The sequence below is a fragment of the Eulemur rufifrons genome, chromosome 2 (assembly GCF_041146395.1).
Source record: "Eulemur rufifrons isolate Redbay chromosome 2, OSU_ERuf_1, whole genome shotgun sequence".
Taxonomy (NCBI): Eukaryota; Metazoa; Chordata; class Mammalia; order Primates; family Lemuridae; genus Eulemur; species Eulemur rufifrons.
Genome location: NC_090984.1, coordinates 59,876,843 through 59,892,217, shown reverse-complemented (window position 1 = coordinate 59,892,217; position 15,375 = coordinate 59,876,843). Strand labels below are relative to the sequence as shown.

At 42.9% G+C, this 15,375-nt stretch overlaps 2 gene segments (V, D, J or C); both read right to left on the bottom strand.

Annotated features, from left to right (window-relative positions):
- Positions 1-15,375, bottom strand: part of LOC138393889 (T cell receptor alpha chain constant-like) — a 273,991-nt gene that overhangs the window by 87,867 nt on the left and 170,749 nt on the right.
- The window catches only part of LOC138393882 (T cell receptor delta constant-like), a 171,958-nt gene that overhangs the window by 6,813 nt on the left and 149,770 nt on the right, over positions 1-15,375 (bottom strand). The window contains 2 exon segments of the C gene segment in view: positions 8,990-9,034; positions 9,440-9,444. Of these exon segments, the coding sequence occupies positions 8,990-9,034; positions 9,440-9,444 (50 nt within the window).

The window sequence follows — 15,375 nt, the reverse complement described above, 5'->3', positions numbered from 1 at the left end:
GCCTGGAGACCCCATGGGTCAGAGAACTACAAAGCTGGCCTTGATGAGAACAGGGGGCTGAGGGCACGGAGTCCCAGCTCCCTTTCAAGCTAGTAATAGTTGAATTGCTGGACAGAGACGTGGGCATGAAATCCCCATCCAAACTGGGACAGGGCTGAGACAGAGCAAGAAAAGAAGGTGACAGCTGACCGATAGCTGCCTTCAAGATGGAAAATTTAACTCCCAGTTTATTGGGAGGGCCTTCCAAGAAGACCATGGGTAGCTTAGGGGTACGGATGTGGCACTGAATATTGACATTTCTTACAATGAATGTTAGATTGAGGAGAGGAGGGTTTAGAAACAGGTTGTTCTCATATTCTGGTTCCCTTCTCTTGGGTCATAAATACTGCTTTTTGATTAGAAACTTAATTCTCCCCATCACTCAGACTGAGTCTCACAATAATAACGAATCTGTTTTCTAATTCCCTGAGCCCACTGAAAGGCTTTCTAAGGACCTGGGGGTTGAACAAGAAATTGGTTGCCATCAGGGGAGCCCATTGGTGCTGTGTGTCATGGATATGGGTCAGAGAAGCCAGTGCTTGTTTTGGATTGCTTATTTTTGTTTTATAATTTCTCTTGACTCTGGACCCAGATGCAAGTCTCAGGAGTATATAGTAATCATGTGAAATAGATCTTAAAGACCATATGAATTATTCTGTCTCATCACCAAAAATCAAGAGCCTAGGGCTAGAGCCAGGCAAAAGAGAATGACAGGTGTGTAGGGCCATTATTCACTGTCAAAATGGTAAAGACTGGGGGCTTTATTGGAAATTTTCACTTCCCCTACCTGAGCTTCACATCATCATATTACACTCCATCACTGCAGGAGAAGAAAACCAGAGAAGCAAATGGAGTGTCACTGGGGAGCGTGGTCAGCGTCCTGGCAGAGGGGCTAAGCATCAGTTTCATCAATTTCCTTCTTCCCTAAGACTCTCAAAGGCATAGCCTCAAAGATTTGATTATAACACTGCAGATAATTCCAAATTTCAAGTGGAAATGATTTAAAGGGAAAAATGAAACACAATACTTTTTGCTCAGATGCAATTTGCTAAACATCAATCAGATTGCAATCAACTACAACACGATTCTGTCTCCCTCCTTTTCATTGCTCTAGTCTCTCTCCCCTCAAAGATAAGAAAACTCACCAAATCTCACTATTTCCCTGGAAACAACAGGAAATGAAGAATCCCTGTAAGTTTATATTATGTTCTGAGAGGCAGAGACCATGTTCACAGTACTAGTCACTTCTAGGACTGTCAGACACGCCACATTCATGTACCTTTTCTCACTTCTTTATTTCTTCTGAATAAACAAAATCAATATCTAGCCAGGTAAGAGACAATGCCTGCCCCACTGGACTTGGCATTTTGGTGTCTGAAAGACCATTGTTCTCTGGACTGGTCCCGGTTATCGACCCTTAGCAGCTATCCAAACTACTTGAATACAGACCCTGGATTCCCAAACACTGAGACAGGCTACCAGTGGACATTGCCTCCAGGAGAGAACTGTGACTTCTCTATTGTCCTGAAATTGGGGCTGTGTTTCTACATTGAATGAGGGCTCCTGAACCCTTGTGCTGAGCCCCCAGATTCAGGGCTAACAGGGAAGGTGAGCACATAACTGCTCTCAGCAGATCTAGGTCAGGATGAACCTTTGGGGACCATTTAGTCTGAGCCAGCCATGTTTGTTTAATACAAATTCTCAGAACAAAGCAACAAGGGCAAGACTGGGTTCTTAGAAAGAGAGAGAGGCAGACACAGAGAGAGAATGAGAAAGAGAATTTCTTTATTTAACTCCTTTCTTCTTTTTAAGAAGAATATTTTTCTTCTTTTTACCTCCCTCTTTTCCTACACCTTGACCTCATAGAGTGAAGAGAACCTCCTCATCTAGAGCTTGCTTTTTCCCTGGTCCCAGGGGGCCAGAAACAGAAGCCTGCACTAGAGCTTTTTTAGGTAGTTATAAAAGACTTACCAATACCAAGCCTCAGAACAGAGTTTCCAAGCATACATAAAGTATTTTTTTAAGAGAAATCTAATGCATTTGGCCTCAAATTTTACCCTGATTCTTTGCAACAAACAATGGGTTTCCAATTTAGAACCAACCAACTTCCCCCAAAACGCCACTCATTCAGGACAAAGCAGCAATAACTCTAAGGGAATATACCCACCGAGCTATAGTAAAACACACAACTTACTTGGTTCCACAATGAGTTGAGTCCCCTTTCCAAAGAAGAGCTGTGCTGTCAGTACACTACCCTGGGCATCATTACAAAAAAACCTCACCACCTATTTGCCCCCTGTCAGTCCAGTTCATCTGTCTGGAACGGGGTGGGTGGAGCTGGAGACATAGACCTTTGAAAGGGCTTCTGAGATCTGAGCAGTCTATTTTGGCAGCTTTTTTGATGTCTGTTATCTTCTGCGTGTTGACATTTAGGAAAGTCCCTAAGTTTTCTGCTGTTATCTCCTCAATCTGCCATCTCTTACCCCCAGATCTCACTTCAGGATCACGCTTTCACAGGGAGGAAGGAATCATTTTGGTTTTGCTGAGAATTGCCAAATGGCCCTTGTCAGCAGAAATGTAACTCTAAGGCTCAAGTAAATCAATCACAACAGGACCGTGTCTCCATGGGAGGTGGAACGATATGATAGTTGGAGCAAGAGACACTGATACAAAAGACTTGGGGTCTGTCCAAAGGATCATAATAATCACAGATACTCACCATTTGCATAAATGCTTTTCTATTTAACAAACAGCTGGTGTCTGTACCACCTCAACAAACATTGTAATAAACTCTACGAGGTGATATTATTAGATCCATCTTACAGATGAAGTTACTGAAGCTAAAAGTGCTTAAGTGAGTGGCTGAGCTGGGCCTCCCTCTCAGGTCTCTGGACTCCAGTTTCCATCCATGGAACCAGACTGATAGAATAGGATGGGAAAGAACCTTAGTGGTCACTGTCCAAACCTCTGTGGTCACACAAGGGCTAATTAATGGATGCACAGGGAGAGTTTTGACTGCTTTTCCATTAAATCACAGAATTCCTTCCCAGTCGTAGGATACTCACACCATTGGCTGTCATTGCTTTTTCTACCAAATTGTCCCTAAGAATTGGTCTGGGCGATAAACAGGATCGTAGTGTGCTAAGCTGGAAGATACCTTGGACAGCTTTCAGTCTAAATACAGGGAAACTAGAGTGCAGTGAAGTCATGGAGTTCATCAGTCACCGAGAAGGATTGGAACTTGGTCTCTGAACTACTGGATTTACATGCTCCTCATTCTACCTCCCATCTACCACCTAGAAGTATTGCAGGGTGGGTCTGGTCACGGTCGTGGCCTGGATCTGTACGTGGCGAATGCATGGATGTTAAGTAAGCAGCTCTCCAGAGTTAGCCAGGTAGAGGGAAGACAAGGAAGAGTCTCCAGGAAAGGCAGTGGATCAAGAAGGCTGATGGAAGCATATGCCCTGCCCTGGGTTTTACCAGAAACTCAGTCTCTTTTCCTCAAACCATCCCTTGCTAAATTACCTGCTGGAGAAATTTTTCAACAATCTGAGAAATGTTTCCCAACCTGGTGATATAGGAAGATCTCTAATAAAGATAATTGCCAAACATAGTGATCATAAGAAGGAAAACCAAGTTACTTACGTAGTTCTACCTCCAGATAAGTTCCTTTGGCAAAGATCAGGATTCCCACACAGCTGTTATACCTAATCCAAAAACTGCTTTGCTTTTCTCTTCTGTTTATAGTAACCCTAGCCCCAGTTGCCAAGGCATGTGATATCTATCGGATGGGATTTTCTGTCCCATCTGGCCTAAGCTCTTTTCTCCTCAGTCTTTGGGGTTGTCCTTCAGGATGGAGCATGAGATGGCTCCAATGTCAAATAGAAATCCAAGCTTTTGCCCATGTCACAATCTGACCGAATTTGTGCTCTGAAGGAGAGGGAATGAATGTAGACTGGAAAGGAGTTTTTTGGTTTGATCAGGAGTAAAGAAAGGTAGAATAAACTCTATGAAGTGATATTATTAGATTGGTTATAGGGTAGTGGTTCCTAAACTTTGGGCTGCATTTAGGTGGGGCAAAGACCTAGTGGGTTATGTACACCACTCATCTAGCCTTTTAGGGGAATTCCGTCTCATATCCAGAGCTTTGCATCATTGCCAAGTATTATGCAGCAGCCAGACTTCTTAGTACAAAACAGAATTAGATTCTTTAGTTCATTTTAATAAACCATTCATGAATACCAAATTGTAGCAAGTTTTCATGAAACACTCACACTTAGAAGAAAATGAAAAATGTCATATGTAAAAATCAGAGTCTATGAGATTGTCTGTATGCCACTCATAAAAACTGAAGAGGGAATATGCATTTTCAGGTCAGTTTGTAACCCATGAAGGACTGCACATCATACTCTGAGAGTCACTAACATGGAGGGTGGTTTTTAGTTGACATGAAGTACTACATTTGTAGTGCTTACTACATTTGTAATCTTGGCCAAGTTCCTTAAGCTCACTCAACTTTATCTGCCTCCTTTATAAAATGCAGATAATATCTTCTGTATTGGTAGGTTGTAAGATTAAATGAAAGGATGTATATAAAGCATCCTGTAAACTAGAAAGTTTCAAGGTAGTTGTCAGAATGTTTGTTAGGGGGGACAGGCATGGTGGCTCATGCCTGTAATCCTGGTACTTTAGGAGGCTGACGTGGGAGGATCGCTTGAGGCCAGGAGTTAGAGACCAGCCTGGGCAACAGCGAGACCCTGTCCCTAAAAAAAATTAAAAACTTAGCCAGGCATGGTGGCACATGCCCGTAGACCCACCTTCTTGGGAGGCTGAGGCAGGAGGATCCCCTGAGCCCAGGAGTTTGAGGTTGCTGTGAGCTATGATTATGCCACTGAACTCTTAGCCCAGGCAACAGGGTGAGACACTGTCTCAAGTAAAAAAAAAAAAAAAAAAAAAGTTTGCTAGGGTGATACTCAGAGAAAATAACTTTTACCTGAAGCAGGGGGGATGTAATTCACTAAAAGCACAGTTCCCCAGGGAAAGGGTTGTTGGGAGAAGTTGCTGAGGAAGGACAGAATCCTATTTTTTGGTGTTCTTTGAGATGAGGAGGGTGCTCACTTCTCAGAGCTATGGGTGAGAACTGGAAACTAGTTCTCTTTCGGTCTTTTCTCTAGGTCAGGTGTGACCTCCATTCAATTCTCCAATATTCCCTCTTGAATCCAAAATCATAAGTCTTACAGTGGCCTACAAGCCACCCTCTCCCTACGCCATCACCAACCTGACCTAATTTTTGCATTCTGTCCCCATCACTCCCTCCCTCCAGCTGCATGCCCTCCCTGCGATTCTTCACACAGCCCCGGCAGCACTGGGTCCTCTCTACCTGGAAGTGCTCTGCTCCAGATGTGTGCATGGCTCGCTTAGCCGCCCCCCAGATCACCGCTCAAATGCCACCTTTCCAACAATGCCTTCTATGATTCTTCCATTTAAAACTACATACTGCTTCCTCCCACTGGTATTCTTTATTCTCCTTCCCTGCTTTATTTTTCTACGTAGGGCTTATTACCACCTCAAATACTATATATTTTATGTATTTAGTTAGTTTACCATCTGTCTTTTGCCATTAGAAAGCAAGCTCCAGTATGGCATGAACTTCTGTCTGTTTTGTTCTTGCTGCTTCCCTGGCACCTAGCATAGTGTTTGGCACATGATGATAGTGACTTGTCACAGGCTGCAGAGCTGGGACTCAGGCTTGGCTCTGCAGATTCCCAGTTTACTTCCATTTCTATTTCCTTTGGCCTTATACCTCTGATTATTCATTCCTTTATGCATTTATATACTTATTTGACAAACATTTATTTAGTGCCTTTGATGTGTTTGTAGATACAAAAACAACTCAAAATCCTTGCTCTCATGGAGCAAGGGAGACAGACCGTCAATGAGCACACACAGTTTCAGGTGGACATGAGCTATGAACAATATAGCAGGAAAGGGGTCTGCAGAATGACAAGGGTGGTTGGGAAAGGCCTCACTGGCAGTGACATTGGGTAGGGACCTGGACGGGGGAAGGGAGAAAGTTATGTGAGGCCCCTGGAGAAAGTGGTTCCAGGTCGAGGGATCTGCAGGTGCAGAGGCTGTGTTCTGAGGGACGCCCATCGGGGTGGGAGGGAAGGCCAAAGATGACAGGGAAGAGACAGTGGGAGGGAGGAATGGAAAAGTCACCTCTTGGAAATTTGGAAACATGTTGATGAGCCCAGAATTTTGTGAACTCCTCTTTCTTGGGGGGAAGGGTAATGTTCTGATCATCACCTGGACCTTTCCATGTTTAGGGACCCTCGGTCTCCAGGGGTGTGCTGTGAGGGATGGGCCTCACCAGGCTCCTGGGGAAGGAGAAGGCCTCTGTGGGTAACTGGTGTTGGCTTGGGGGCAGGAGCTCTCCCGTGGTGAAGGAGGTGGCGGGGATGGTGCTGGAAGGGAAGCAGCGTAACTCTTGTGTAAGATTCAGCTTGGAAAGGAGCTCATTAGCGGCCTGAGGTGGAGGCTGGGCCAGGCAGGACAAACTTACACCGGTGCTCCAACTGAGCTGACAGAAAAGCAGAGTTCTTAAGAGCTCAGGTCCTGGGATCAGACAGATGATTCAAATTATGACTTTGCTAAGCTGCGTGATCTTGGGGAACTCCTCTGAGATTCAGTTTCCTGATCTGTAAAATGCAAGTGATGGTACCTAATTCCATACCATCATTGTGAGAACTGAATAAAATGACATTCATTAAAATGCCTACCCCTGTGGCCTGATAAACGACAGGCACTCAGAAAGTGGTAGGTGATATAATGACGACATATGATAATAGATAGCACTCCATGCAGATATTGCTGGCAACCATGGCCCTTTCTAAGCCCCTGCCATCGGCACTGTCAGAAGCACACATTTACATTGCGGCACTTTATTCCACACTGTGTTGCCCTGTTCTCTGGCTCTGTTTTATGAAGGTAAGTGGTGTCCTCTGGTTTACTCTGTCCAGAGGGCTGAGATGTGTGATGGGACCTGCAGCTGTGGGTCTGTATAGACCCGTTCTGTTAGTTTTGTGCTACCTGGGAGCCTGACCAGTAAGAACTTGAAAGAAGCTTCTGAGGAAAGAGAGCATCAAAAGGCTTCGGAGAGGATAAAGGTCCTGGGTTTGCAGTGCTGCCTCTTTAATTCAATATTAGTTGGCTAAAAAAAGGAGGCACCATTCAAAGGTATTCCGGGTCCTGCCCCCTCTACACGCCCTTTATCTTTTCACTTCAAAGGATGATAGAATATGCCAGTTCAGTGTTTCCCAAACTTCAATTAATCACATCTTTTTTTGTTATATCCATCTGTCATAATTGGCCTAATAATTTTTTAAAAAATTTACTGATTTTTTAACTTAAAATATAATTAAAAGGAAACTTTAAGTCACGTGAGTTTGAAGCTCTAGTTATACTATTCTTATGTTCATTACAAAAGCCATTAACATGAAAGCAAAGTCTATCCATGTACCATCTAAAATCATGTGCTGTGTGCTCCACACTTAGGGATATACTGAACCATGTAAATCAGTAAACAGAGGAACTTAATTCATTAGGAAGAACTTGGCAAACAAAAGGAGATTAGGGAAACCAGTCATTATCTTTGCTGGAAATGTGGATAAACTATTATTTTAGGGAGAGGTTTGAAAGCCAATGAGGTCTAAAGGCAAGGGCCTGAATTAGTTGAATTTTCAAAATTTTTCTAAGATTTTGATTTTTAAAAAAAAACCTGAATGTGCCTGCTTTGGGTGTCCCTCTCTTTCTCTCAGGAGGCAAAGTCCCTCTCCTCCCCGCCGCATGTGAGGTCTGGGGACGTGCAAACCTGTCAGAAACTAACTAACATCACCCTCTTCCACCCTACCTCTCTAGAGCCTTCTTTTACCTTGGAAAACACAGGATAATGCCAAGGCCCCAGGGGAGGGTGTGCTGTTTTTTTTCCTAGTAGCCAGTTGGGCAGATTTAGGACCATGACCCCTACTGCTCGACCTCCCTAGGACCTTTGAAATGGGTTTTGATATTGGTTTATTACATTCTCTGGCTTAAGATTAATATGCACCAACTGGAAGCTGCTGCCAGGTGGAGATCACTGTCTTTTTTTTAAGCAAGATACAGTTGAATTCAGATTTCACTTAATGGACACCAAAAGATGCCTTCTGTGTTAAACATGATTCCTGCATAACAGTTACTAGTGCGTGGTTCCCTGCTCTCTTTGTGAGGAAGATGGACACCATGCGTCCTTACGGAACCACTCCTGGCTATGTCCTAGGGAACTGCAAAGCATCCCTTAGTTGGAAGCATTACACATTCACTTTGTTCTGCTTGGAATCTGGTCTCAGTGAGAACCAGAATGTTCCATATTTCTCACTATTAACCTAGTTTCCATTTGCAGCTCAAACCATTAGAAATAAATGTCGGGAGCACATTCCTTTCTTCTAAAGAGAAATGTAGCAGCGCAAGTGACCACTTGCTCTGGCCTCACCCTCCAAGCCCAGAGATGAATGTGTTTGGTCTAAGGAAAGTCAGAATTGTTTATGTTTGGAGTCACCTTGATAGAATCACCCTGACTCAGATCAGCCTCATTCCAGGTCAATTCTGATTCTGCTCAGGAGTTGGGTCGATGACTCCGGTTTCTACAGCTGGACCCAAATCCCATGAATTGGGCAGAATTCCCTCAGTTTTCCCTGAACTGAATGGGTTCTTTCACATCCCCTAAAGACTAGTTTTTTACAGAAACCTCCCCACCCTGCCTGCTATGGAAGGGATTAACCATAGTTCATGACTTCCCAGGAGTCGTCCTTGACACAAGATTGGTACTATTTCACCTGCTTCCTATTTCCTGCTATTTCTGCCTTCTAGATGGAAGATGCCTTAACTCCAAATTTCAGACAAATGAGTTACTTACCTGGTTCCACAGTCAGATGGGTTCCTTTTCCAAAGATGAGCTTGTCTGTATCATAACACAGCACGTGAGGGCATGCCAAAAACCTCTGCAGCGTGCCCGCCTTCCTTCTCCTCATTAGCTTTAGGACTGGAGGATCTTTATGGCTTTGCTCCTTGAAAGATGGCACTTGTGGCTTATCCAACTGGTTCTTGAGGATTTAATCAACTACAGATGGAGATAGGTTTGCTCTTGGGAGGCTGTTGTCTGAGGAGTATGCAGGAGCACATATTCCTATGGTGAACATTCCCAACACGGTACACATTATGAAGTGCTCTGAACTGTTGCTTTCTGTTGTTTTAGATTGTTCTCACTTCCTAGACCTACATTTAACTCTCAGCCTCGGAAAGCTGGCCCCATCAAGGTGATGGGTCTTGGATCTATAAGTATCCAGAGTCAAGGCCTTTAAGTCACCAGTACTGCTATGAGGGCAGATAATGTGTGACACAGTAAGAGGAGACAAGGTGGCATGAAGCACTGATCGGGTATGGGTGATTCACAGAACAGCCAGCTTTAGAATGAGCAACTATGGCTGGTGATTGCCTAAAAACAAATCAATCTCTCTTCAAATCCATCTTCCCAAATTGCAAAGCAGAGCACTTGGGCAAATCTCTCTAGGGACTTGGATTCATACATTCCGTATGAAGTAGCTCATATAACTCTCTTTTGCAGTAGAATCAACATGAAAGCAAGGCAAGAATAGTTTTAAAGAACACCATTTTGTATTCCCAAAATGTGCTATGAGAAAATGTTGAAATGCCAGTTTCACCCAAGGGAGAGCAGCAGGGAGTGAGAGGCCAGCAGCTGGGGTCATCTCGCCTGGTCCAGTTAACTTCTGAGCCTCCTTTCCAGGCCACAGAGCAAGGAGGAAAGCTGCCTGCTATGTTCATTCCATGAGGCACAGGGCCCGGCCTGAGGATTTCCCAGGGAAATGGCACTTTTGCCCCTGTAGTTTTTGTACAGGTCTCTGTGGGTTTTGTAGCACTGTGCGTATCCACCCAGTCACAGTGCTACACAGCTTTACAAAAACCTCCCCTCGGTCTTGCACTACGAGGCCTCTGAGAAGCCTCAGAGCCAGATGTTCTAATTAAATTATCAAACGGTTTTGGCAGTTAGGCTGGGCCAGGCTGGCTCAGGTGCTCCTCTCTGAGGCTCTTCTGCCCCACTGGCTAGGTCTGCCCTGGGATTTGCAACTAGGGTGGACTTTTAGAAATCATCACATCCACCCTTATCTGTGCTTTCTTGCCAGTCTGCCCTCAAATAATCTCCTACCAAGGAGTCTGTTAGAAATCTGAATATCCCATGTGGATTTTACGTGCTGTGGGTGAGGCCATAAATGTTTGTGGTCAATGTAATTTCTTCCGTCCCCTGGAAAGCTTTTGAGTCACCCTGCCCCAACCTGCTTTATGCTTGAATAGTGTTATACAGTGTTCAAAGGGCTGTCATATAAATTTAAAATTTTATCCCCCACATTTGGCCTTCTAGTTGCTAAATTCAGGGCCAGTAGCCCATATGGTGCTTTGTGCAATTTAGAAGAGGTGACCCCACGGGGTGAATGCAGAGATAGCCCCTGGGGCTCAAGCTTGGCAAACAGATGGCAACTTTGTGTGCTTTATGAAAGGCATCCCTTTCTCCAGATGCTGCAGCCCTGCACCAGGCCTTGGTGAGGCTGGCAGAGCACAGGCTGAATTTTAGCCCCACTTGTCCTCTTGGGCAAGTGCCTTCCCTGGGAAGTCCTAAGTACTACCCCAGGCTGAACTGGGTTAGGTGCGCAGCCTTCCCTGAAATTTCATGGCATCCGATGCTTATTTCTATCCTTGCACTCAAAACCCTTTTCCTCTCTCCTACATTAAGTAGAGACCCTTGAGAGAAGGGATCTGTCTGGTTCATCTCTACACACCCTGTGCTGGCACAGAGCCCGACTCAGTGGGTGCTCAGAGAGTGCCTTCTGAATCCGTTTTAAGGATGTGGTAATTTAGGTGCAGAGAAGATAAACTAGTAAGTGGCAGCGGCATGGCCAGGTCTTCCCACATCTTCCCAACTCTGAGTGTCTTACTGGTTCTCTGACACCAGGCTGCATTATGGAATACTACCTTACATTTGGTTAGTGGTGCACAATACCATGAGCTATGATCAAACTGATTTTTAACATTAACCTGAGTTAAGCATTGTTGGGAAGATTGATTTGTTGTAATTTGCTCCACAAGGTGTAATATATTCTAAATCCAAGTAGTAGGGTTTCATGCTGTCTACATTTTTGGAGTATTGAAATCACATTTTCTCCTACTAACATGGGTAATCAAAGATCAGTGTGCCTTTGGAGAGGAATCCTAGATGTCACAGCGGGGAGAAGCATCAAGGATCATATGTTCATTCCCCTGGGATTTCAGATGGCAAAGTCTAGAAAGATCCAGTGAGGTTTCACAACTTGGCTAAGGCACCCAATTTCAAAAGAATATATAAGAAATTAAATATCAATATCTGAGTGCAATGGTCTTTTGGTATACTGGGTGAATCCACACTCTTCTCTGGTCTTTCATTCTAGCATTGATGGTTTATAAGTATTTTAGTCCCTCAGCTGATGTCTTTCCCTGGAATGGCCATAGGATTGTCTGGACAACCTGTTGTCTTCTTTCTCTCTGTGGCTTCTCATTGTTATATGAGATGCTGTTCTGTGTGAAAGGGGAGAGGCAGGCACAGGATGGGTGTATTCTCAATTTCAGCTGTTTCTGGAAGGAGGCTGGGCCATGTTCTCGGTGCAAACTTACTTCTAGAGGCAAGGGACAGTGTGGGAACTGTGTTTACCATGGTTCTGTCTGATCCTGACTGGGACCACACCTCATGCTTGGAGACTCCAGTCACCTGGACCCAATTTATGGGATATCAAGTCAAGAAAGGAAATAGGGATGGAGCAGGGGCATGACTCAGGATTACAATATTTGATATTGTGGACTTTGAACTAGTGTTATTTATCTCTATCCTGGCTCCTGATATTAACATGTACAGATCTGGAGTTGTAGGCAAGTGCAGTGTATTTAAAAAGGATACCAGGCTGTTTAAGAGACTTCCAACCATGTCCAGGCAGGAACAGCTAAAGCACCTGTGGGACTGTAGACCATAGGAAGGGAGGTACTAGGGGATTTGATCATAGTCTTTAGATGTCTGTCAGAGAGGAGCTGGTTTATCAGAAGACAGCTGGATTATCATGTCTCCCTATGCATTCTATGTATTGCAATATGCTGGCTTTTCTGCAATATATGAGAAAAATCTGACCTTCCACCGGTATGGAGTTCGAAATAGAGGGGTATTTTAATAGCCTGGAGATTGTGGACATGGTGTTCTTGATACTCCAGGAACATTTGAGAAGAGGGAGCTTCTTAAAGGTTATTTGTAATGTGAACTCTGAAACTATATAAATGAACATATGATTTTATATTACCTTAAAATACTGGTCTATCTTGCTGTTTTGGATGGAACAATTCATGCATTATTTTGTACCATCACCCATTGGTCACTTGGGAAATTATTGGTTCACTGAGTTAAGCAGTCCACATGTTGATACTTTTTATTATACAATATCAAGATATTATAGCACTGATCATCACCACCGGTCTCCTTTTATCAGAAAAGTTTTTAAATATTGAGGAGTCATGTAGTTCATGGTGGCAGAAATAATTTTTCTAAAAGTCTAACTTTTGCATGAAAGCTTGGATTTTATCTTTAGCAACAACCATCAGTTATTTATCTTAATGTGAGAGGCTCTGTTCATTCATTTTTGAGAATATGCCTGCCAAATATCCAAGTCTGAATAAGCATAGCTGTCTGTAAGTCTTTCTTTCAAATAAAGGTGGTGTTTCATGGAATGTGGCTAGTTCTACTTGCAACTCGAACAATTGCACAGGGGTTTCCCTGTGAGATAACTGTCATAATCTAGAATGTAGTAGAAGTGCTTTATATGTTTCCCATTTTTGTCACCCAGAATACTAAAAGGACATCTACTCAAGGGTAGAGATTTAAGAAAATGAAGGGTTTTTAGTGCTTTTCAATGTTAGGGCTGAATTGCATCTTCCTGATATTCACATGGTGAAGCGGTAACACCCATAACCTCAGAGGGCTGTTCAAGAGGTTATTAAGTTAAAAATGAGGGCATAGGATGGGCCTCATCCAATTCCAGTGGTGTTCTCATAAGAAGAGGAAATTTGGGCACACAAAGAGAAGAGACACCAGTGACATGCATGCATAGAGGAAAGACCATGTGAGGATACAGTGAGAATCCAGCCATCTGCAAGCCAAGGAGACAGGCCTCAGAAGAAACCAATCTTGCCAGATCCTTGACCTTGGACTTCTAACCTCCAGAACTGAGAAAAAGTAAATTTCTATTATTTAAGCCACCTGGTACGTGGCATTTTTTATGTGAGCCCCAGCAAAATAATATAGTCAATATCATTTTTAAGTGAAGGTGGCTTTTTCTCCCCTTACAAATATGTGGCAGTGAAGAATACAATGTCTATTAATACATAATAGATGCCTCTACCTTGATTCATGCTAAGGCACCGGCAGTTTTATCCACCATGGCTTTTGCACCATCAGTGCAAATGTGAACACAATGAAAAAGGCAAATAGTGTCTTGGTATTATTATGAAAGTAGTTCTAACCTCATGGACTCCCTAGAAAGGTCTTGGGGTTCCCAGAGGTCCACGGGCCATACTTTGAAAGCCACTGTCCTATTTCCATCTTGTTTGTGCTGCGAAAGCTGCTAGAGCAGCAGGACATGTTGGGCTTTCTCTGCTACTTCACCCTCTTTACCTGCTTGCTAGTGATCAGCAGGTCAATTGTATCATGTGCTTTGCCTGATCAAGGAGTAAGTGGTCAGAGCCATTTTAAGCAACATCTTTCCAGTTCTGCAGAAATGATAAGGTTGACCCACACACTACGGATGAAATGTCTGCAGTCAAGGACCATGGATCTTTATGTTTTCTGTCTCTGATTTCTTCTTCTTGGTGGTACTCTGGAGGTCAGATGCTGGATATATGATGACTGTCTTGGTGACGGAGAGAGAAGGGCTCAGTGATGACCTTAGAGTCTGACTACATTATCTTCAGTGTCCATGCTATATCTCTGTGACAATGCTTCAGTGTTTCCATTATAAATAATAACAGCTTACTGGTATAAGTGACAGATACTTGGAACTGTAACCTGAGTTTTTGCAAGGCCATAAGGAGGAAGAATGGACTAACATGGCTTGAGGGTCAATGGGTCAAATAGTATCCTTAGCATCTGGGCAGGAATTAAAAGAGGCTAGGCTTTTGAACTGGCGAGGACCATATAAGGCCCTGTGGATGGATTAAACCTAGTCAGGTTCTCCTTATTTGAGAGGTCCAGACACACTTTGGATTTTGTGAAGATCTTCTCTTAGCTTCCCTATGATTTCCACCCACCTGAAGGAGAAGTGAGCTTTACAATCAACCAATGGATTGAAGTTCACTGATGTAACTGCAGAAGTCTGGAACTATTCTCTGCCCACCACCTTCCAGCACAAATGACAGACTTGATTTTCAACTATTATTATTATCTTAGATCTTGATAGGCAGGGATTTTAAGATACTTCAGTTTTGCCTATGTCTTGAAAAAGAATAATAAAAATCCAAAATGTACAACTTCATTACTAGTGGTTTTCCTATTCATTTTACCTGTATCCTCAGTGAGGGAATTAATTGTTGTCTTAGAAATATGTTACATGAACATAGAGTTTAATTTGTTCTAACCCCTACAGATCCAGGGAGTTGTTTGAGCAGAGCAGTATTCTTTATGAAGGTATGCAGATTTTCAAGACACATATTGTATGTCATTTTTTTCATTGTCTAAATATGGTATATACTGGTTGGCCACTTGAACATGAAAACATTAAAAAAATTTTATTATCAAGTTTTTGAAACATTTCAAAAAAGTTTAATAGGATGTATATCTATAGAATGGCCACCTAGATTAAATAATTAATTGTTGCCATGTTTCCTATTTTGCTCAAGTATTTAAAAATAAATTATGGACATCAAGACAATTTACTTCAGTATATATTAAAAAAAAAAAGAAGATTTTTCTACATAACCACAGTATCATTTCCCACCTAATAAAATTAACAGTACTTCCCTACAGTCCAATTTTTCTGATTTTCCCCAAAATGTTTTTAAAGATAGTTTTTAATAAACAGGAATCCATTTAAAGACTATGCCTTTCATTTGGTTGTTAAATCTTTTAAGTCTCTTTAATCTGTAATAGTTCTCCTTTCACTGCTTCCTCTCAGGGTGCTGTTTTTTTTCCTCTTTCATGACATTGATTAATGGAGGGACTTG